Source organism: Poecilia reticulata, chromosome 17 (assembly GCF_904066995.2).
Source record: "Poecilia reticulata chromosome 17, P_reticulata-male-v2, whole genome shotgun sequence".
Lineage (NCBI taxonomy): Eukaryota > Metazoa > Chordata > Actinopteri > Cyprinodontiformes > Poeciliidae > Poecilia > Poecilia reticulata.
The window spans coordinates 3203549-3228588 of NC_088846.1; the positions used below are offsets into that span (position 1 = coordinate 3203549).

The 25040-nt window shown below is 39.6% G+C and overlaps 1 protein-coding gene across 2 annotated transcripts in view; it reads left to right on the forward strand.

Annotated features, from left to right (window-relative positions):
- The window catches only part of kcnn1a (potassium intermediate/small conductance calcium-activated channel, subfamily N, member 1a), a 92655-nt gene continuing 67615 nt past the window's right edge, over positions 1-25040 (forward strand). For both annotated transcript variants that reach the window (XM_017310177.2, XM_008433431.3), the window contains exon 1: positions 1-1394. In XM_017310177.2, the coding sequence (XP_017165666.1) occupies positions 87-1394 (1308 nt within the window). In that variant the 5' untranslated portion in view covers positions 1-86. The remainder of the gene's footprint in view (positions 1395-25040) is intronic.

The following is a 25040-nucleotide window of genomic DNA, read 5'->3' on the forward strand; positions in this document are numbered from 1 at the left end:
ACTCTGCTGGGACTGATCGCAATGAATGGGTGTCGAAGCTCTGCACGGCAAAGGAGCACCCACAGCGCGACGAGGCGGATAAGGGGATGCGGCATCGGAACGCGGGAGCGGTCCATCAGCACCACACACCAGACGAAGAGCGAGGGAACAACGAGCAGAGCCGAGAGCAAGTCGCGCCCGTTTTCAGTCTGCCGCCCCCGCCCTCTTCTCACCACAGAGTCCGCACTCCAACCACCGCCGCTCAGCGCCAGAGCCTCCAGGAGCTCCCGTGTGTGAGCCAGCCCCCTCGGAGACCGGTTCACAGCGGCGACCCGCTGCCGCTGGCGAGCTGCGACAGCAGCCGGCGACCTTCACAGCGAGGCGGCGAACCCAGCGCTGGTCAGCCGGTGCACCTACGGCAGGATCCCATTCCCTGGGCCCCGGACGGCTCGCAGCAACCGCCGCCGCTGCAGTCAGAGAGGGAGGCTGTTTTTCCAAGCTGCCACTGCAGTTTCTTGGAACAAGAAGCGAGCCTTCCTCCAAATCAATCCCATCCTGTAGACTCTCTCCCCCCGCAGTCCTCCCCGCCTTTCCCACCACTTCTGCCGCCGCCACCAACGTCTTCCTCCTCCTCTCTGCGCTTTTCCCGGAGATCTGGAAGAGGGGATCGTCTCCGAAGGAGCGCCAATAATTACCAACAGGCGAACACCGTGGAACGCTGCAGGGGAGGAGGAAGAGCAGGAGGGCACCAAGACCACAGGCAGTTGTTGCAACCACAGCAGCAGCAGCAGCAGCAGCACTGTCATTTAGGACTCCAACAGAGGGACCCCTCCCCTGAAGGAAGCCGTGCAAACTCACAAAAAGGGCACTCTTTAAATGCACGCGAGTCAAACGAGGCTAAGAAAGCGTTCGAGTGTCAGATTCAGGATCTGCAGCAGCAACAGATCCCACAATTGCGAGCGCAGCAACAGCTACTGGTGGGAAGCAGCCTGCCCGTCAACTACTGCGCAAGCGGTTCCGGAGAGCTATGTAGAACTCACCGGGCTCCTCTGCTGCAACAGCAGGAGCGGCAGCAGCTGCTGCAGCATCGGCAGCAGCAGCGGCTGCAGCAGCAGCAGCAAGGCGCGCCGGGGCTCCGTCCCCAGCCTTCGCAGCAGCAGCAGCAGCAGCAGCAGCAGCAGCAGCAGCAGCACTGTGACAGAGATCGCAATAAGTGTGGACGGATCGCCGCGGAGGGCGGTCAGGCGCAGCCAAACAGCCGCGTAACCCCCCCTGCAACACCGCACGCATACGGGAACTCGTCTTCTTCTGGCAGCCACAGCAGCAAAGACAGCCCCAACTACGGCTCCAGCTATCACCTGTGGCCCGAGAGCCCGCATAAAGGAGAGGAGAGGATCCGCATCGACCTCCATAAGGTACAAACCCTCCTCTCCCATCAACTAATTAACTGATCCTGGCAACAAACAAACTGCGGTTAGCGTTTCATTTAATGACCACGCCTGTCATCTGATTTTGATGGAACACAATATATTCTAGGTACAGTGAGCGGCGTGTGTGTGTGTGTGTGTGTGTGTGTGTGTGTGTGTGTGATGGGCTTCACATTATTTTCAGCGTCGACAGATATACACTGATGTAAGTACTACAAATGTGACCCAGCATGTTGTGTGGTATTTTGTTTCATTTGGTTACGCGAGCACGCGCGCGCACATAAAAGAGCAATGGCGCTGTGTCGCGCGCACACACCTGTTCCGTGTTGCAGACTTGTTTTGGGGGCCCGCTGGCAGGAGCCTAATGAAGCTCCCCGGCAGCCGAATTACAGCGCGTTTGTTGCTCCCGCTGAACAGAGGGGGACCAGAGCGGAGGACGCTCCCGTTCTGCTTTCCCGACACAACACACAGAAGCTAGGCAAATCGACACAGGCCTCTACCTGCAGCAGAGCATGGCCAACTTATTCCACTGATGTTGGATATACAGAGTGTTCTGCATACTGAATATTCTGGTCAAAAGTCTTGATCCACTTTCATTTATGGGAAAAAGTGCCCTGTGCATATTTCATATTTCTGTTGTGATATACTTGTATGTTTCTAATCACTAAATTATTTAATATCCAGATAAGGATGACCTGAATAAAGATGTTGAATTTTGGGTTTTTATTATCTGTAACATAATATACAGCTGTAGGGGAAAAAAAAAGAGACCAATGTAAAATGATCAGTTTCTCTGATTTTACATTTCACAAGTATATATTTGAGTAAAATGAACATTGTTCCTTTTATTCTATGAATTACTCACAACATGTCTCCGAAATTCCAAGCAAAAGATTAGTATTTTTTTACACAAAATGCAAAATGAGAAATAGTTAAATTAACGAAAAAGATGCAGCACTTTCAGACCTCAAATAATGCAAAAAAAAAAAAGTTTATATTCACATTTACACGCACGCACGCACGCACGCACGCACGCACGCACGCACGCACACAATATTCAAATAGCATAAAAAGTCAAATCATATTAATTAAAAAGTCAAATCATGCTTTTGTTTAATAATAAAGATAGTTATCCAAATCAACCTTGCCCCATGTGAAAGTAATTGCCTTCCTTGTTAATTGATTAGTCTTATTTCTTTGAGAAATGATTTTAATCCAGATCTGATATACCAGACCTGCAGAATGAAGAAATCACTTAAATAGAACCTTTAAGACTGCATGAAAAATAACAAAAACTAAAATAAAACACATTGTGCCTATTTAAAGGTTCAGAATAGAATAGAATAGAATTATTACAAAAGCAGCAAAGTGACAGGCAATCAAAGCAAATAGAAACAGAATAAAGAATAAAAATACTGTACAGTAAGCAACTTTCAGCATACACACCGTGTAGTTATAAAAAAAAGTATAATCCAGTCTAAGTGAATGTGCGACTGAGTTGGTTAATTTAAAAATGTACAAAATGTACATTTCCAGAACAGATTTCCAGGACCAGTTCTAAGGCTTTGGCACTCCTGCAAACCACAGCAGGAGCCATTATGCAGAAATGAAACATGTAGGCTGGAACCTGGTACAGTGTTAGGACTTCCCAGGAGTGGTCAGCCCACCAAGATCACTCCTAGAGTGACACCTGATCCAGGAGATCACTAAAGAGCCCAGAACTCCAACTAAAGCTACTAATACTAACTAAAAAGAATACAGAATGCAAAGGTCCATCTAACGTTTACCGAAACACATCTTGATGATCCTTTAGAGTTTTTGGTGAGTATTCTGTGAACTGGTGACACAACAGCATAATGTTTGGAAATTGTAAATCCTCTGAAATCTAATGCAGCATTTTGGAAAAGGACATCATCCTGGTAGTTCAACATGGTGAATGGTCTGGGGTTGCTTTGGTGCTTCAGAGGAGAATTTCTGACCATCAAACTTTGGAGTGACCTTGTTATGATCTAGACTTGAATCTGAAGATGCGGATTAATCTTATTGCTCAGAAACCCTTCAGGGTGGCTGATCTAAAACAATTCTGCAAAGAAGACGGAGTTAAAATTCTTCCACAGCAATGTGAAAGTCTAGCAAGGATAGCAAATCCTTGATAGCAGCTGTAGCATCAAGGGCGGCACAAGCAGGTATTAGGCTTAGGAAGAAAGTACTATTTTACACATGGCCAGGTTGGTTTGGATGAGCTTCTCTACTCAATTAGATCAACGGAAACTGTTCTTACTCAAGCTCTCATCTAACATTCAAATATGTACAAATCTGGAACATTCAGGTGACATATATAAGGGGACAAATACATTTTCAAAAGTTGCCTCAAGAAAAAGTTTTGTTTTATTAATAATAATAAGTCTTTTTCAATTAGACAACTGTACTTACCAGAAGAGTAGTTTATTTAGATTTATTTATTTTCACTTAACCTTTGTTAAAGTCCCTTTTACTGGTCTGCTGAAAGTTTTTCTAGAAACTGAATTTTTAGATTGTTTAAACTTGGTTAAAATGACCAGAAAAACATGCTTAGAATATATATCACTGAGTGTGTAGCAAATCTATATCATATGAGCTGCAGTATTAAATTCCCAAAAAAATATTCACTTTTTAGTGACAATTTAATTTATTGAAATGAACCCATCAGTATCCTAATTGGCTTAGAACAAAATGACCAGCGTCGGGTAGAGTAGACAAAAATTGTAATCAAGTACGAGCAACATTAAAAAGTAGCCATCTAAGAAATTCTTAAAGTTAAAAAATATTTAATTAAAAATCTAACTGCTTAATATTTAAAAATGATGTCATCAGAGAAAAATATAAAGTTATGCACAATATTTGTTACTTTAAATATTAGAGTGGAAACAAAACAAATTTAGGCAAGATAAACACTTTCCTAAATAATCTTTTTCCATGTAAACATATAAAACACGCAGTTACACGCACGCACGCACGCACGCACGCACACACACACACACACACACACACACACACACACACACACACGCGCGCAATGAATCCAATAACAATATATACTGATCTCCAAGTTGCACAAAAGGCTCAGTAGAGAGAAAATAACATTAGAACAAAGCTTGTGTACAAAACGAGTGATCTCACTTTAACTGAAACTGTAGGTGTGTGTCTGTGTCTCATGCAATTTTGATTAAAACAGTCTTGTTCTTCATTTAGTGAAGTTACTCACAGTATAGGGTATCCAGTAATTTTATCAAGTAGGAGTAGTGATATTTTCACAGTAATACTCAAGTAAAAGTAAAAAGTGGAGTACAGTTAAACTAAACCTGCAACTAAGTTTTTTTTTTCTTTCACAAAAAGTTACTCCAGGAAATGTAACTGACTTATTGTGACAAGTTATAATCCACATATGAAGGCGAGACAGCATGTCTTAATTAGAACAGATTGATGTGAAAGGGGCAGTCTTAAATATTTTACAGGCCAACAGTGCCATTTTATAGCACAATCCAGTATCTATGTTACCTTCAGTTGTTATAAAAATTCTGTAAATATCAAATATGACTTTAAAGAAATTTGACTTTGTATATGAATGCATTGAATTTAGGCCTCTGTCTCTTTAAAAACTCTTGATCTTTCTGAAGCTCCACCTTAATTAAGTCATCACAACATGGCTCCTCTATTAATCCTTTAACAACGTTTTTATCGGGGTTGCACTCAGAAGTAGCTCCTCTAATGAGCTCAGTAGCTGGTGGAACCAGGTGCTTGCTAGTAACCGCTGATTAGTCTGAAGAAACTGAGTGGGAGAATCGCACCAGTTGAAACATCAGCTCTTGCTAAAAAATATCTAAAAAATATTTGCTTTGTTTCATGCAAGAAAACCTCTGTTGTGGAAAGTATGTGCTCTCTGTACAGTGCTATTCAAAATGGCAGCTACTCTCATTATGAGAAATATTTTGAACATTACAGGTGCATGTCAGTCAATTAGAAAATCACCTAAAAGTTCATTTGTGTCAGTTGTTAAAGTCAAAGGGTAAAGCTGGGTTTTTCGATTGAAAAAATCTGGGCTGCCCTTTGAGGCAGAAGCTCTTAGGCTTGGAAACTGTAGCTTAGAGGAGGAGCTGTGTCTGGAAGGCGGGGCTATGTCCACCTAGTTTTTTTGCACAGCTAAATGGTTGCCATGGGAGACTAAAGGATTTCTCAAAGATGCATCAAAGAATTCAGGCAACACTGTGTGTATGTTTTTAATGAGGAAATAACATTATAATATGATGTGAAGCTCAAAAAAGTTGATTTTACATAATACTGCCCCGTTAGTTGAAAACATAAATAACAGATACAGTAAATAAAAGAAGTGCAGACTTGTTAAGTGTCTGATCTGTACAATAGTGCAGCATTTGAACTGTTTAGTAGCCTGGTGGTTCTAGTTCGGAACATATCTCTAGACATATTAGGACTACAACAACCCTGCCAATAAAAAACACCAATCTCAGTTATGTAGCTGCTGCCTTGAAATTAACTAACAATGACGAGCATTACAGTGCGTCTCCTGAAACCTGATTCTCAAGATATAAAAGGGGAATAAAAGTCATGTCCTTAAACAATTTGAGGACACTGCACAGGTAGAGGGCATAAGAAGCGTCTGAGCCAAATGAACTGCTGTGTCCTTCAGAAACAGGAAAATAATACCTGACAAAAGACCTGCATCATCCTTCAGGTGCTCCATCCAGGGTGGTAAGATTCCAGGGACTGGACCTTTTGATGCTCAACCATTGAAGGTGCAGATGTAATATTTTAGGACTGGAAACAGCAAATTTATACAGGCAAACATTTGTGAATTACATTTTCACCTTTGAAAACCTTTTTGTAATACGGCCTTTAGTTTGGGGTTGTTTATAATTTAAAACCAGCATTTTTGCTAGGTTTTCTTGTGTACAAAAAACAAAAAACATAGGCATAAACAGCAAATCTCTTTATATCCTTTTTCATTATGATTGCTGTCAAATTTGATATTAACCGTTTCCGCAGGTCTTTGGAATTAGCTTGTTGAATTTGTTCCAAATTCAACAAGAACATTTCAGGCAAATGACTGAGTGACAGCAGGGTCCCAACCAGAGGTGGGGGCCAGTCACAATAAGCGTTTACCCCCTAAGTATCAGGTCAGGTTCTAAGTAAAGAAAGTACCAAGTCAAACTTTGATTATGAAGTCTTGGACATGTTTGACCTCAGGCTGCTTGTGACCTGTTGTGAATTAAATGGAAGATAAACGGCCAGTTAATTAAAACAAATAATGGGCAAATTGATCCATAATCAAAATAACTAGATTTCATTATAAAACTAATTGTCAAAATTATTTTTGCTATTTACTCCACTGTTTGCTCCATCAGACCATCAGTAAATGTTAAATTTAAAAGTATGATTAAATGCAGTTGTGAGTAATTTAGTGACACAAATCCCACTTCTTTATGTAGCTTCTGTCCTGAAGAAGCTGAATATGTTCAGTAATATGATCAGTAATTGTGCTTGTGGGGCGGTGACTGCAGTCACCTTCAGTCACAGCTGTACAGTTACCTGAAGAAGACTGAACAGAAGTTGTGCATACTGTCTTATCATCACTTTTATTGTTATTACTGTGAATATGGCGTTCGAAACCAGAAAAGAAAAACAAAAGGAAATGCTAACATCAACTATTCATTGGTCTCTATTTTTGCTTTGGCTTATCAATCCTTGTGCATGTTTAAATGTGAAAAGTTAGTTGTTTAGCCTGCAGGTCTTACTTCCCCAGATTTATTTGTTTTTGATCAATTTGTAATTTGTGCCAGAAAGAGGAAAGAAAATTCTGTAGTTTTTTTCTCTGTTGTGTTAGATCTGGATTTAAGATGTAAAACTATAAGAAGGCTGGGAGTTAATACAGTTAACCTCAACTGATGAAACCTAAGTGACACTTTGTGAAATATGTTGGACCCTCCTATAGATTGAATCTATAGATTGAATCTATAGATTGAAACAGGAAATCTTTGCAATGGAAATAATTTGTCCTGTTAAAAAGGTGTTTTCTGCTGGTAACCCACCTGTGTGACATGATGGAGAGAAGTGGGGATTGTACTGAATTTTTATAGGAACATTTCCATTATGACTTCAGGATATTCTCTATCGTAAAGCATTTTGCTCTGATCCTATCACCCAGCACAACGCCTGTTTACTTATAGCAGCTCTGGCAATAATGTTAATACAACCACTGACAGCGCTCATGACACTGACTCCAGGCTGGCAGTAAAAACATTGGCCCTTCATCTGTTGCTTCTATCTGCATTTGAGAAGCTACTTGATATGGCTTTAACATTATTCTGCATAAGATGTTCTGTTTAGGTGATTTGGGTGACTTGGGTGATGTTCCAAGTTCCTCCCAACGTCGTGTAGCCCTCTATGCTAGCGCTGACAGGGATAACCTCTCCACCACTGTGGGCTTCTTTGCTGTTATCATAAAAAAAAGAGGGAAAAAATGTTGCAGCGACAAATGGATCATATATACATACGTAGCTCTGTTGTATTGTGCTGGGTTACGGCTCCATTGTGACGTTCTTTTTGTTTCATGTAAAACATCATGAATTTTCAAGTCAAACAGGTCAATAAGGTTATGAGATATTGGTGTTAAAGTCCAGGTCAAGTGCCAAGTCTTTAATGATATTAAGAAGTTAAGTTCAAGATCTTTACATTTGTGACCTGGATGGATGGATGGATGGATGGATGGATGGATGGACATATGAGGGGGGGGATTGATATTTGAAGCGCTACGGCAGGGGTCCCCAAACTTTTTCCTGTGAGGGCCACATAACTTTTCCCTTCTCTGGTGGGGGGCCGGAGTCAGTTTGTAACAGAATAAGTGTGACGATTGCAGGAGTGTCTAAATGTAAAAATATATCGTTTTCCAGAAAGCACAACCAAATAATCCTCTCTGGGTTCTTCACAGAAAAAATTCAGGAAGGATCATAGTCCGTATTTTCCTAACTATGAGCCGAACCGGACTATAAGCCACAACCCCAAAGTTTTTTATTTTTTTAAACCAGTAAACATACACACACAAGCCGCAGATATCTCTGCCGCTCCAGGTTTCCCACAGTGATGCAGCAGCAGCAGAGGGGGGCGGACACCCAAAATTTGAGTCATAACAGGTCAATTGAATATCACATTTATTACGTTGAAAAAGAAAAGCTGCCAAGTTTAGATTTAACTGAACTGATTACAGTAGTTTCCGAACGGTAACTGTAACAGTAAAAGTGCTGATCCTTCGTGTTGCTACTAGCATGTGCTAAATGAAAATGGGCGCCTTCTTCTTCTTCTTCTTTAGATTTCAACAGTAGCTTGCATTCATTATTGTTGCACTACTGCCATCTACTGGATCCTAATATCTATACCTCAAATTCTCATAATGATCCCAGTATTATTTAAAAAACAGTTAAATAGCATTTACCTTCAATGCTATTTAACTGATCAACAACATTCTCATATTTAACATATTAAAACCTAATTCCATTTTAATGGGCGCTTTCTTTTATTTTCAATGATTCACTTTGTAATGGTCTCGCTATGGTGTCTTGTACCGAAACTAATCAGCCAAACTCTTTTCACACGAGTCAGGATTAATTAGTTCTTCCTTTATTTCCATGTAGAATGGAGTGAAACTGTCAAAACACAAACAACTCAGGATGAGCTCAGAGCAGCTTACAGAAGAGTTTTACATTCAGATACATAGTACAACTGATACAACAGCTACCTCAGAATGCTATGAGCTGCAATGCTACATAACGACCTAAGAAATCTTAACAGCCTGCTAGTTAGCAATGACGTAGCACATAATCAAATCGCCCGCAGGTATTTCCAAAACTAATTCAATAAACAAGTTACTTCTTTTATCATATGTTAACATAAAGGCTTGTTTTGAAGTATAAGCTGCTACTTACAGGCATTGCTTCGAAGAACTCGACCTGGAACGCGGCGTTCACAACAGACACGTGTGTTCATCTGCTCTACCGCTAGCAAACAACCGTACTGATTAAATAACATAAAAGTCGAGCAGTTCCCCAAAAGTCCAACAGATGGCAGCAATGCACCATGCAAAACAAAACACCCACAGTTTACAGGACACACTTCCTGCTAAAGAGCCCCCTGGTGGTTGAAGAAAAATCCACATATAAACCAGAAAATACAATATATGAAAAAAAAATCTTAATGCTCTCTGGTATTGTTCAGGGGGCCGGACCAAATGTGGAGGCGAGCCGGTTCCGGCCCGCGGGCCATAGTTTGGGGACCCCTGCGCTACGGGGACAACCTTTGGGAATCCTGATGATCGGACATAAAGAAAAATGAGGAAAATTTGAGTTAATTATGACTTGTAGTCCTAACATGTACAGAGATATGTTCCAAATTTCAGTATTTGATAATCACGTTGCATGTTTTCCTACAATCTTAAAGGCGTCATCTTTTCAATTGTAATTGTAAATAATTAGCACAATTAGTCAATGTTAGATTTAAAAAGTAAACCAAATGAAAACTGCATTTGGAATAGATTTGACACCATGAAGGTACTACATGTTTATTACATGTTTGTATGCTGCAGTCAATTATTGATGAATCATCAGAGCCAAGTGACATTATTTTCAGAGAGCCACTGTTTATCTTCTCCGAATGATCTGGTTGGTGAAACATGGCTCATTACCGATGGAAGCAGATTTAACAATGTTCATTTTTTATCAACAAGCTTTCTTTCTGATTTTCCACTGACTGGGTTTTACTTTCCCTCCCTTGACATTTCCTCCTGGTCCAGTCAAAATGAAGGTTTTACATCATAGGACAAGAGGGAAGGAAACAACCGGGTGGCCCTGATGAGGGTGCATCATCTAAATAAGACCACTGGACACCTTGTTAACTGCAGCTGTTTGCAGGGGCCCATGCTAACACCATGATACTGCTCCTGGATTTGGGGGAATAAAAGCCATATTCTGAAGCTGCCTTCTACCTTTTACAGTATAAAACATGGAGTGTAAATAAATGGAGGGTGAATGAAAAACAGCTTAAATTAGCGGTTCTCAACATGAGCGGTACCGCCACCCAGGGGGCGTACAGCGACAGGGGGCGCCCCTGGCGCTGGCGGACATTTTTACAAAAGGGGGGCGCTGGGATGACTTTGGGGGGCGTTAAGTCGAAGGTAAACTTTACACCTTAAATGCACAACAATGCCAGTTTAGACTTTGAGCAACTTGGTAAAACTGTATTGTGTAACATTAAATCATGCTTGGCTGCAACTGTATCGATGGCAGCTCTTCTTCTATTCAGTGTTTGTAGCTTCTGTTAGCTTCTTGGCGCAGCTCCGTTCTCCTGCTACTGGTAGCTAAAATCACGATACCCTCACTGTGTATCCCTCTGAAAAATGAACCAATTTAAATAAAGAAATCCCTCCATGGGTGATGGCACGATAGAGAGCGTTCATTTTATAGCGTTAACACCGGTGCTGTAAGTGGTCCGATATGAAACGGGGGTGATAGAACAACACAGCACTTTTAAATTTCAATAATCAGAATGCAGAAATTGTTTCCATTGTTTTAAAAGGTTTATGTCAGTCTGCCTTTTCCCCATTGATACGATTCCCGACCGCCCTGCACCTTAGGGGCTTAAAAAAACACACGCACATTGTGCAAAACTCTGAAACAGGAGAAGCGGGACATAAAACAGAGCGACGAACTTGATGTGAATTATGGCATAAAAACAGAGAATCCGACGCTGAACAGTGAAAAATCAACACATGATGTGAAACACATGATGATTAGGCGGCGCAGAAGGTGATGAGTGAAGATTATTTGTCTTATATTATTCGTCTTATAATGGATAAAAGATAAAATAAATCTAGCAACAGGAAATAAACTAAAGTGGACATAGCAATAAACCAAGAGAGGATAATACTAATCAAAGGAAACTAAATGGAAATGAATGAAGAACAAAATGCAAGAATAAACGTAAGAAACTAAAGTAAATACAGAGGAATAAGCTGGTACGGCAAGACCTTTTGAGCAATAATTAATACAGAGGATTGTATGGCAAGAATAAACATACACTATTTCCAGATAAAAGGTAAACTAATATTGTTGAAATGTCATGGGTTTGTTGAGACCACATCTAATACTGAGAATAAATATATCTTACAGACCATAACAGTAAAGAACTGATCACTTATTTATGTTTTTAATTAGATTTGATATATTATTTTTCATGTCAGTGTTAATGTCATGAGGCTGATGACTCCATGACACTTTCAATTTGACTCAGTAGGATTTGATTAAGAACCAGATTTGTTCTTTGTAATTTCTGTCCAGTTAAAATATTAATCTATAAATCAATAGACAGGTATTTATAAACATGTAATCCATGTTTCTGTACGGCATTAAAAGGACCTGGAACTTTTGTTTTTCCACTGAAAGCTTTGGTTTGCACAATAAATGCCATGTGGATGAAGTTTTATGGATGATACTCTGATGTCCCATTCTCCTGAAAGCACCACCAGAAACTGACAGAAACAATGAAGAGAAGAAGAGCTATGATTAATGTAGTTACAGTTCTATCCATGGTTTAATGTTGCAGAGCTCAGTCGTTTTGCAAATAGTTCAAAGTTTAAACTGGCATTGCTGTACATCTTTTATCTGCTCATTTTGTGCAATACTTAACAACTAGAAAATGGCACAAAATAAGAATATTTTTTCCACTCTGATTGGCTGCTGTTAGACCTACCAATTTTAACTTGAATGTTCATTGTATTTTTCGTAGACCCCTGTGAAAATAATTTCTATTCTCATGGGTTTTTTGTTCTCTGGAAAATTATTTTTGATGATAAATACAGAAACAAGCATAAAAATCAAAGCATCTACAATAGTGATAGTAATATTAATGTTAAAATAATGGTCAGTGCAAAGTAGCCTGCAAATTCTTTGGTGGGGGGCGGTGAGGGACCTGGATAAAGGCTAGGGGGGCGCTGGCCCAAAAAAGGTTGAGAAACACTGGCTTAAATGATTTGTTTTCTGTTATTTTAAATTTCTAGATTTAAAGCAAAATAACAGTACATTGACATACTCATAGTGGAAATATGCATGTGACAATGTCTTAAAATAAAATTTTAATTAGAGATTCATTGATCAGTTGATCCCCAGTTGGCATAATTGTCCTGTTTTTTTAGGTCTGACCTGCTGATTAAAATGTTCCTCTATTTCAGTTTTTTTAGGGACTGTTGGATATAACAGAAAAAAAAACAGGACTGTAGTTTCTTCAGTAAAGGTTATGGTTTTAAATCATAAAATAACATAATAAAGAAATAATTTTTAGATCATTTGCGTCTAAGCATCGAATTATATTTCCCTAACTTTATCTGGTTTTTAATAAGCTTAGGAAATTTGCATCACAGTACAGGCTGTTGATTTAATACACTGAAAATAGTGAATGTTCCAGTCAGTTTTCAGTATTGGACATGATCACTGATGATCTCTGGCAGATTGATTGGTGCACCTCTAATTTTAACATCACATCATAAGATTCTGTTTTCAAAACCCCATTTTTCTCTCAGTCTCTTGATTGTTGATTTATGGGATTTCAGAGGAAGACTTCATTCCGATCTCTAGTTTTTATGAAGTTTTGACATGCTGATGCAAAATGGTCTTTAAGGGGAATAATAATTATTATTCAAAATATTATTTCAAGTTGGCTGGCTTCATAAGCAGCCATTGAATACATTACATTAGGAGCAGAGGAGATGTCACACTGGGTGTGTGTGAGAGCAGTTATTGTAACACTAGGGATAATCTTGTAACTTTTGATTTGCAATAAGCTGAGTATTCATTTAGACTTACAACACACATTTACAACTGATCCATACAGGACCCCAGAGGTGGCTGCTCAAGTGTCTGATATAAATGTAACTGATGAGCATTAGCTTGACCATCCGATATTAGCTTCCATGAACACTGAAGCTAACATGAATAATTTGAAACATTAGTTTTTCTGTGTTTGTTCCTTACTTTAATTCAAGACTTATAAAACATTGTCATCATACCTAAATCCAGAATGTTCTATGACAGTGGCTGAAAGCTTAAGATGATCAAATATAACCATTAGCTGTTTTACTTTGAACCTTTTTGTTATCTGCTAAAGTGTGACCAGGGCCACCAATGTGATGAAACAACCTGGCATCCTGTAGTACAGTGGTTCCCAAAATTTTTCTCCTGGGCCTCCCTAGTGGTTTCCAAACTATTTCTGGGCCCCCCCCAATGGCTTACAAATAGCTGTCTGTTTGAACGATGTGTGTGAGCGAAGGGGGTGGGGGGCGGATTCTTAGAGACTCCCTGTAATACTCAATCCCGACTCCAGACGAACAAGGGGGATGGGGGGATCAATCAATCAATCAATCAATCAATCAATCAATCAATCAATCAATCAATCAATCAATCAATCAATCAATCAATCAATCAATCAATCAATCAATCAATCAATCAATCAATCAAATTTTATTTGTATAGCACATTTCAGCAGCAGGGCATTTCAAAGTGCTTTACATGATTAAAATAAAAACAGCATGTGACATTGAATAAACAGTGAGAAAGAGAAAGAGATTTAAAGATAAAAACATTAAAACCCGCACCCCTTTTAGGACTTCAGTTAAACGTCATTTAACTGGGCTTAAACCTCAGAGTTTCAGTCAAAACGCTGTTTAACAAGGGTACTCAAAACCTCAGAGTTTTAATTAAAACACTGTTTAACAAGGGTAACTTTAGTTAAACGACGTTTAACTGGGACGTTTTCCGGGGGGGGGGGGGCTTTACATCGTTAAAACGTAGAAAAGAAATAAAAAGAAATTAAAAACATGAAAGACATAAAAACATGGCATGTGAAATTAAAAAGAGATAAAAAAAACAAACAAAACCCTGAGTTTTAGTTAAAACGCTGTTTAACAAGGGTACTCACAACCTCAGATATAGCCCTTTTAAAATTCACCTACGTTTCTGTAGCTGACTCCAACCTCTAGGTTTTCAGTTGAACGCCGTCAACTGGAACTCTAAACCCCGTACCCCCTAGTTGTAATAATTGAAGCTGTGCATTGACTCTAGAACTTTAGTTAAGTGTCGTTTAACTGGGATGTTTTCCGGGGGGCTATACATCATTAAAACGTAAAAACATGGAAGACATCAAAACCCGCACTTTAACCCTAATTTAGCCATAAGCAACTCTAAATACGTGGGTTTTAAGTTGAGATTTAAAGGCACCCAGTGTTTCAGCTGTTTTACAGTTTTCTAGAAGTTTGTTCCAAATCTGAGGTGTGTAGAAGATGAATGCTGCTTCTCCTCATTTTGTTCTGGGTTGCAGAGCAGACCAGAACCAGAAGATCTGAGGGGTCTAGACAGTTGGTACAACAATAACAGATCTTTAATGTATTGTGGTGCTGAACCCTTCAGTGATTTATAAACTAACAACAGTATTTTAAAGTCTATTCTCTGAGCTACAGGGAGCCAGTGTAGGGACTTTAAAACTGGTGTTATGTGCTCTATCTTCCTGGTTTTAGTGAGAACGTGAGCAGCAGCAGCGTTCTGGATCAGCTGCAGCTGTTTGATTGATTTGTTAGTCAGACCTGTGAAGACGCTGTTGCAGTAATCAATGCGGCTAAAGATAAATGCATGGATGAGTTTCTCCAGATCGTGCTGAGACATAAGTCCTCTAATCCTAGAGATGTTCTTCAGGTGATAGAAGGCCAACTTTGTGACTGTCTTAATGTGGCTCTGAAGGTTCAGGTCAGAGTCCATCACTACTCCCAGGTGTCGGGCTGATCACTGGTTTTTAGTTGTAATAATTGAAGCTGTGCATTGACTCTGGTTCGCTCCTCTCTAGGTCCAAATATAATAACTTCAGTTTTGTTTCTGTTCAGCTGGAGGAAGTTTTGGCACATCCACACATTGATCTGTTCTAAGCATCTATTCAGTGATTGGATGGGTTCAGAGTCACCTGGTGACATCGTGATGTAGAGCTGTGTATCATTCGCATAATTGTGGTAGCTAATCCGATGTCTTGTTATAACCTTAGCCAGTGGGAGCATATAAATATTGAAAAGAAGGGGTCCTAGGATTGAACCTTGGGGTACCCCACATGTGACCTTTGACCTCTCTGATGAGAAGTTTCCGATTGAAACAAAGAAATCTCTGTTCTTTATGTCGGACTCAAACCAGTTGAGCACTGGACCGGAGAGTCCGACCCAACTCTCCAGTCGATTCAGAAAAGTGTCGTGGTCAACAGTGTCGAAAGCTGCACTGAGGTCCAACAGAAACCAGCACTGTGGTTCTCCCACAGTCTGTATTTATATGGATGTCATTGAACACTTTTACAAGGGCCGTCTCCGTGCTGTGGTGAGCACGAAAACCAGACTGGAAGGAGTCAAAGCGATTCATTATTGTTAGGAAGTTATTTAATTGTTTAAAAACAGCTTTTTCAATAATTTTGCTGATGAATGGGAGGTTGGAGATCAGCCTGTAATTCTGCAGTAGGGATTTGTCCAGATTGTTCTTTTTTATCAGTGGTTTGATCACTGCAGTTTTCAAAGCCTGGGGGAAAACACCTGATGAGAGCGATGAGTTACTATTTGGATCAGATCATTAGCAGCAACTGGCAGGACTTTCTTAAAGAAATGTGTGGGTAGGACATCCAGACAGCAGGAACCGGAGCTTAACTGACTTATAATTTCTTCTAGGGTTTTATCATTTAGAAGTTGAAATTGGGTCATTTTTCCTGCATTTGTTTTGTTTGGGCACAGCATTGGTACTGTCTTTGGAGTGGATGTGCAGATTAATCCTCTGACCTTTGAATTTTCTCTAAAAAGAAACTTGAAAACTTGTTGCAGGCGGCATTAGATTGAAACTCAGGTGGCAACGTCATCGGAGGATTTGTGAGCCTGTCAACAGTAGCAAATAAAGCTTGAGCGTTGTTAGTGTTTTTGTTTATGACATCTGCAAAGAAAGCCTCTCTTGCATGTTTTAGTGTTGTGTGATAGTTACGTAGTCTTTCCTTGTAGATGTCACAATAAACGTGCAGTTGACCTTTACGCCATTTCCGTTCGTCCTTGCGGCAGAGTTGTCTGGCAGATTGAACTATTTGTGCATTTCTCCATGGAGATTTCTTCCTACCAGTCACAACCTTTATTTTAGTGGTGGTAATGTAATCAATGATATCTGAAAGTTTGCATTGAAAATCATCCACCAACTTATCTACGTCACTAAGTTAAGAGTGAGGAAGAAGAGTAGATTTGATTAAATGTTTCTGCTGTGTTTTCTGTGAAAGTACGTTTTGTGATAGTAGCTTTTTGTCCAAGTGGGTTAACGGATAAAGAACTGTCAAAGAAAACAGCAAAATGATCAGACGGGGCAATATCAGTTACAGAGACATTGGAAATATTCACACCCTTACTGATAACCAGGTACAGTGTGTGTCCCTGAGTGTGTGTTGCTTCTTTGACATGTTGTGTTAAACCAAAACTCTCTAATATATTACAGAGCTTTTTAGCCCCTCGGTCTTGGGGGTTGTCAACATGAATGTTGAAATCACCGACAATTATCAAACAATCGTAATCAATACATATGAGAGATAGAAGCTCATTGAAGTCCACAAAGAAATTTTCCACATATGTTGGTGTTTTGTATAGAGTTAGTGTCAAAGTTCGTTTGTGGCCTTTTACCTCAATTCCAAGATATTCAAAAGACATAAAATTACCCAGAGAGATTTTACTACAGTTCATGGTATTCTTAAATATTGAAGCCACGCCTCTTCCTTTTTTGTGTTTTCTATTTTCACTTAAAAAATTGTACGTAGGAGGCGTTGATTCAATTAGTACGATTGCTTCATTATTGTCATTCAGCCATGTTTCTGTCAGAAATAAAACATCGATATTATGCTCAATGATTAAATCATTAATTAATAGAGCTTTAGCACAGAGAGATCTGGTATTTAAAAGAGCCAATTTAAGTGACTCGGAGGCTGAAAGCTCTTCAGTCTGAGGTTCCTTTAGACAGGGGATCAGTCTGAGGTTTGAATTAAGACAGCTGCTTTTTGTATTTCTGTTTTTTGTAACGTTTCTTGTGATCCAGACAGGATCACTACAAGCAACTTTTTTGGGGGCAAAATGAATCGTAGCTGAACATAGACAACACCAGTAGCCTACAAGCTACTTGTTAACAAGCTTAAGGTGCTGTATTGATATTAGTTAGCTAGTCATCTTTCAGCTAACTTTACCTGCATCCAACAGCTTTACTCAACAGTCTGCTAGTTTGGGGGAAAAACTGAAACGTTCTTTGCGTTTTGCTGGTTTGCTGCCATGATTCTAACACACACCTGCACAGCAGCAGCAGGTCTCATTCACTGCCGCACAGGTGTAAACCCAGCGTGAGCGTCATAGCGCTCATGTTGCGTTTAAAGGCGGCTCGGAAAAACAGGTTAAGACATGTTAGCCGATTAAACAGTTTTAAGTGCTGATAAAAGTGACAGAGGACACATGTATGGGAAGTGTGGAAGCCCTTATTGTATCAAATTGACAGAGGAATAACAGAGAAGAAGGTTCTTGGTTCGATTCCTGGCCCCGGTCTTTCTGCATGGAGTTTGCATGTACTCCCTGTGCATGTGTGGGTTTTCTCCGGGTACTCCGGTTTCCTCCCACGGTCCAAAAACATGACTGTCAGGTTAATTGGCCTTTCCAAATTGCCCCTAGGTGTGAGTGTGTGTGTGCATGGTTGTTTGTCCCGTGTGTCTCTGTGTTGCCCTGCGACAGACTGGCGACCCGTCCAGGGTGTACCCCGCCTCTCGCTAGCAGGGGATAGGCACCAGCAACCCTCCCGACCCCACTGAGGGACAAGGGTGCAAGAAAATGGATGGATGGATGGATGGATGGTGTCCACCAGCGAGATACCAGCTAATATTAGCTACAGTGCTTGGTGTAACACCGGGTTCAGCCCCGCTATGAAGGCTAACTGAGATTCCGGAAATCTAAAAAAATTATTATTCTCTAACATTGACTTAGATTATCTATGTATGTATCTATTTATGTAACATAAATTATAAAACTTATATTAAGTGTTATAACATTCACCAGCAAAGTTTACACAGGTGGTAAAGACTATTATTTATGTGTGATTCTCTCACTCTGTCAAAAGTAAGACACATCCTAAATCTTCCGTTTTTGTTTTGAAGATTTTATAAAGACACAATATGAGGAAGAAGTGGGAAATATCTTTAAAGAGAGACGGATTCACTGGTAGCAGGGATGAATCTCGGATTGGATTTTTTACTCAATCTCAGGTGCGGAATCACTCTGAAGCTAGAACTCGTCGGCTGGAAAACATAGATATATATCTATATATGTATGGATGTATATACATATAAACATGTATCCAATATATATTATTCAGTATTAATCATTATTTATTTGTCATTATTAATCATTATTTGTGTTTGTATAGTTATATAAATATGTATTGATATTAATAAATAAATTATGAACGGCTGTGTGGTTTGTAATATGCTCATCATACATCAATATCAGAATATTCCATTCCTATTCTATTGTTATAGACACTAAGCATATTTAAATATGCTGAACTATGTGTTAAAAACATACTTAAAAAATACAATTGTTTATAAATGTAGCTTTGATAGATGTTTGAATATGGTTTCCAGTAACAAAAAAGCGTTTTATGATTGATTAAATTAGCTGATACGTCATTTTGCCTGCTAAACACATAAACTGAGTGGAGTGGAGTACCGCTCCAAGATGGTCGCCCTAAATCTTGTCAGCGACAATAGGCGAGAGCGGTCCATGAGGCGTCTACTCTTATATTATGTCTATGATCCAGATGGCTTCCCGCGCTCCCCCTGCAATGGCATGGCACCCCCCCTAGGTGGCGCGCTCCACAGTTTGGGAACCTCTGCTGTAGTAAATGATTTTCTCTGACTTCCGTTTTAACACTTCACTGACACTAAAAATAAATAACTTTGAGGCTTTTTTTTATTTATTTATTTTTTTTACCTGTAGTAAGAATTTCCACAATAAGGAATGTTGTGGTTAGCAAGTCTTATAGCATTTAGCTTTGGTGTGTTTACTGACCAAGGAAAAATTGGATCATTGATTTTCCAACACCTTTCAGAGTGCAAATGTTAACAAGGTATCTTTGGTGAGATGAAATGATCATGCATAATAAAACGGAAAGAAAAATAAACTTGTTTGTAAAGATAAAGGATGATTAAGTTATGACCTCATTTGAAACAATCATAGTAGTTTTAAGGATTCAAATATAATTCAAACAGTGTCCAAATATATGCATATTTGTGAAATCTCTAGTGTTGAACAGTTGTGACACTGTTTCTGAACTTCATATAGAAAGATTTCGTATCTTTTCAAACTAAGCAACTTAATAAATGAAAAGCAGACCGCACCCAGAGATGTCTGCACAGCAGGGTGCCAGTCATAATTGCAAAATTCTCAGAATCAGCAGGAAGACAAATATAAACAAACTTTCTACACTGCTGATGAGAATCACACTGGCACAGTGATGTTTGTATTATAATTATTGCCTTTGCTTTACAGCTCTCCAGTGTAGAATTGGGACAGTAAATAGAACTTTTGATTGTCAAACAGACATTACATAATCCCATTTTAATTTTAAAACCAGATTCAGAAAGAAGAAAAATACTTCAGAAACACATTCTGCCTTTTCCTCAGCTGTGTTGTGCTAAGCATTCTGACAGGGTTATATATACTATCTATTGATGAATATTTTCCAGCATCATGATAACATCTCATTGACTTGCCTTTAATCAGGCAGCCTCCGCTCACCCCTCCCTTTTGAAATCTCTTAAACAAAGCACCTGTGACCGAACAAGTCTGACCTAGTGTATAACATTACATTATCCCACTGCACACCTTGAAACTCAATAGCAATAGTCCCTGAATAGATGGCAGTTAGTCAGATATTGTACATACCTTAGGAACAATACTGCTTCCTTTGTGGTATGCTGTGTAAGTACTCTAATACTTGCCACTGTGAGGAAGGACCTCAGCCATGGCTGAGGTCCTTCCTCACAGAGGGCACTTCAGGTTATAAACACTGCTGGATTCATTCTCATCTCACTTATTTTGGGGGAATGTAGTCAAAGTAGAAGTATCACAACTAATGACATAGTTTAGTCCAGTTTAAAGTAAACTTGATCCATCATCCCACATCAGCTTCTTTTTTCGCTCTTTGATCCAGATCAGGAACTTGCAGGTGAATTCTGTCTGCTTTATCAGCGGCCATTGGTCCCAGTGGGAACCCTTGCCGCTCAGTGGACATGCGACCCCATGGAGCACAATATATAATTCACTAAGTGTTCTGATACCATGTTATCTTTTAGATTGTGTAATAAGTGTTTTTTTTTTTTCTTACTCTCTCGATGCGGCAGTGAGCTTTAGTCATCCATGATCCTGTTACAGGTCCACTGATCTCCCGTTCATGAGCCTCTGAAGGTCCTGAGCACACTGGAAATGCCTCACTAGTTCTTGGTTCCTGCAGTCACTGATTGTTCTCCCTAGCCGTCTGCTGGGTTCCTTAGTCTCCATGAGGCAGCTTGTTCTCTACTGTAACCTCTGAGGCCTTCACAGAACAGCTGCATTTATACTGAAGTTAAATTCTCTGCCCTATATATATATATATATATATATATATATATATATATATATATATATATATATATATAGATATATACATCAATATATTCTACTTTTAATACTTCTTTTTTTAAGTACTTTTAACAGTTCAAACTCCAAATATACAATTAACAGCAGAAACCATAGAAGCTAACATTCTTCCTTATGTCTTCCAATCAGCTTCATGGAAAATAAATGGCACTTCTGGAATTTGCTGTTTTGTAAGTGTCAACCAATAGTGTGTCAAATAGCATTGTGCCCAGGTATGTCAGCTGCCCAAGAAAAAATTGGCAAATAGCTGGGTGTTCCATAAATAATTTGGAGTTGCATACCTCAGAAAAATCTGCAAATATTGAACTGCGAGTAGTTGAGGGTCCACTATGATTAGTTTTCTCTCTCACAAAAAATTACAGTAAAATTCATGAAGCGTGGGATTGTAATGTATGTGAAAAAGTTCAATGGGTGTTAGTAGTTTTGCAATCTGACTGACATTTACACTAGTAAACTAACATCAACTATAAAAAATAAAATCTGATTAATCGTACACTGGCACTGTGATTAATCACAATTAACTTAATTAATTATATTTAACTTTATTATAAATATAAATTATATTTAATCATACTTAACCTTATAATCCTGAAATATAACAGTTGTGCTTCTTACAGGAATAGTGCCCTGGGTAAGCCCCTCCTCCTGCCACTCTCCAACCAATAAAAATGCAAGAAATTATCTGGATTTTTTATAGCAGAAAGCAGATAATGTGGTCTGTCAGTGTTCAACAGCAACTACTGGAAATTTACTTCACCACACATGGATACAAGCAATAGAAAACATGTTCAGACTGACAGATAAGATATATTTTATCTCTAGTTCCTGGGTGCTCCACCCCTTCCTGATTGGCACCCTGGGCAACTCTCCATATAGCCCACATCAAACTGCTGCTTTATGCACGTTTTCGAAAAATGTTTTATCATCTCAAACCAAAACATGTCTGAAGATTCTCAGTTTTCCAAGTTTTTGTGTTGTTTTAAATGTTCATGTAGAAACGTTCCTCTCATCACTCTCCATGGAACTTGTGTGACGAGGCGACAGTCTCTGGTCATCACCCAGCTGAGTGACCACCATAACTGCTGCGTGAGAAATGTAGAGCTACTACATGTAGATGTGAACATGCAGGCTGGTGACGCAACACAAGAAAGTTGAAAAATGTTCAACTTTTGTTGCTGACACTAAGGGCAACTCACAGAAAACTTTGCTGTTGTTTGTCACTCACAGTGCGTCTGTCCCATAATACATTGCTGTGAATGAGGTAAGCCTCAGTGGGAGGGAGGCTTTTAGGTTATAATAGGTAGTTTGATTAATCTGTTAACATGTTAAAAATTTCAAACTAGTCTTATGTATTAACACATTAATGTTGTCAGCTCTCATTTAAACAGAACTTTGTGTCTTTAGTCCTGTCTCCAGGCTGTGGTAGTAGAGTCTGGTAAAGCTTTAAAAGTGGGGGATTTGATTTTCCTGAAACATGGGAGGGTTTTTAAGATGTTACTTTACATAAGGGTTAAAAAAACATCTTCTGTTTCTTAATTTGTCAGTTTGCTGCTTTATTGTTCTTGATTCACCCAAATCTTCTCTGATTGCATGTGTAGTTTTCCTATCACTGAAATAATGTATTTTCTCAGGATATCTCTGTTTTTTCAGCTGGGCAATTCAAGGAAAATACCGAGATAATTTGCTTGTTGGCTCGCTGTAAAAAAACTGGACTTCATCCGATCAGTGGCGTGTTTGTGTTGGCTGAGACAATGTTGAATGCTGTAGCTTGGAACAATTGATGCAGACAGATCTGCTTATGTCCTAATTGACTTGTGGTTCTGTGCCAGGAGGAACATTATGCTGATTTAAACTTTCTATCGGTCATCTCTGCTGTTGTTACACGGGCCTCCGTTTGTTTTTCTCATTAGCCGCCCCTGTTTCCATTGACTTCTGCACTGGAGCCTGTGAGCACAGCCAACACCTTCAAAGTAAACACATCTCACTGAACAATTAAATGTCAGAGCCCGGGTAGATCCCCAGCTCACATCCTCTGTATTTGACGAAGGAGTGGCCTTGCTGCAGATGCCTGATAAAGGCTAAGGTCTTTCCAGCCTGGAAGGTGCAGCAGTGTTTTGCTTTGCTGCAGCTGACGGCACACATGGATAGTAAGTATATGAACCTGAAGCTCTTTTGATAACCACTCGCTGTTCTGCTTGTTTTATTGTCTGCTGTTTGAAGAGCTACTCTGCACTCTTCTGAAATAGACTTGTGTTACCGTGTGTGTGTTGCCATGGAGAGATCAGGTTGGTGTTGTATAGCAGTGTGTCTCCAGGGTGTTGAGCTAGGTCCGAAAATCATGTGCAGAAGATTATCTTTAGGATTTACACTTTTGTACATGTTTATGGTGTTTAACTCACACACTCCTGATCCAAATTAGGATTCAAGTTTGAGCTTCAACATGCAAAGAGAAGCAAAAATAGCAGAAAACCAAACAGAGTGAGTCATTCAGTTTGGTTAAGTTGATTTAAATAGACCTCATGCACAACACGTAATTTCAAGATACAAGACAAATAAAGACTTATATTCATATCAGTCCAGTCATATAGACAGATATGTTAGTGTTTTCTCACCCAATAGTCTGGTGGGTTCTCCTTGTCACTGGACAGTGTCAAACCAAACAAAACCTTTGAATAACCTGTTCCGCCTCTCACCTGTGGTGAGGGGCAGAGGGAAATGACAAAAACTCTGAACAAGACACTAAGGGCAACTTTCTTCTTCACGAAATGTAAGCAAAAATGGAATGGCATCAGATTTTAGTGGTTGAAGAATTTCTCTTTTGTCTTTAGCAAAAGTGCTAAACAAACCCTCTTCAACAACGGGCTCAGTGTGAGGCCATTTTTCCTGCTAGAGCTAGACCAACATGTTTTGTTTTGGTATTTACACAGAATGTCTAACGCTGTATTGCGCTTCCTGCTTTTGGAGCGGTCTCTGATCCGCTTGGCGTTCATATATGCATTTGAACCCCATCAGAGTTCACTTCAATTGAATGGAGACCCGGGTTTGTAGGTGGACTGGAGTTCATTTTCTTGGTTTGCATCCGAGTTTGATTGCATGTCCACACATTGCCAAACGAATTGGAATTTCCAAGCAAATGAACTAGAGTTCTACTAAAGCAGACTAAACCTTGAGTTTGATCCTAGTTATATGCAGTTAGATTTCTACCGTGACGCCAGTTGGGAAGAAGTCTTGTACCTACGGAAGCCCAGTCAACCAGTAGGTTTAAACTCAAACCATAAAACCAGAGGTTTTTATGACCATTTGCTAATGAAACCACTGTAGAAAACAAAACAACTACTGGCTGGTGTAAATGTTGCTTCAATAGGATTCATGTTGGGACATCGATTTGCTCACTTCAAAGTCTTCATTCTGATTTTCTTCAGCCTTTCACAGCTGGACTTGCTGGTCTGCTGTGGATCATTGTCCTGCTGCAGAAGCCAAGTTGGTTTCAGCTTGAGGTAAGGAACAGATGGCTGCATGTTCTCCTTCAGGATGAAGCCATGGTTCCGTTTATCACAGCAAGTCTCCCAGGTCCTGCAGTAGCAGGACAATTCCAGCTCATCACACTGCCACCACCATGCTTTACTGTTATGACGTTCTTTCTCTGAAATGCAGTGTGACTTTTACACCAGATGTAACAGGACACGCACCTTCGAAAGAGTGTGTGTCCTGTCATCTGTGGACTGATGAGCTTTTCTCTCATCAGTCCTCAGAATGTTCTCCTAGAAGTGTTGGAGATCATCAAGATGTTCTGGAAAAACTGAGATGCCTTAAAGTTCTTTGTT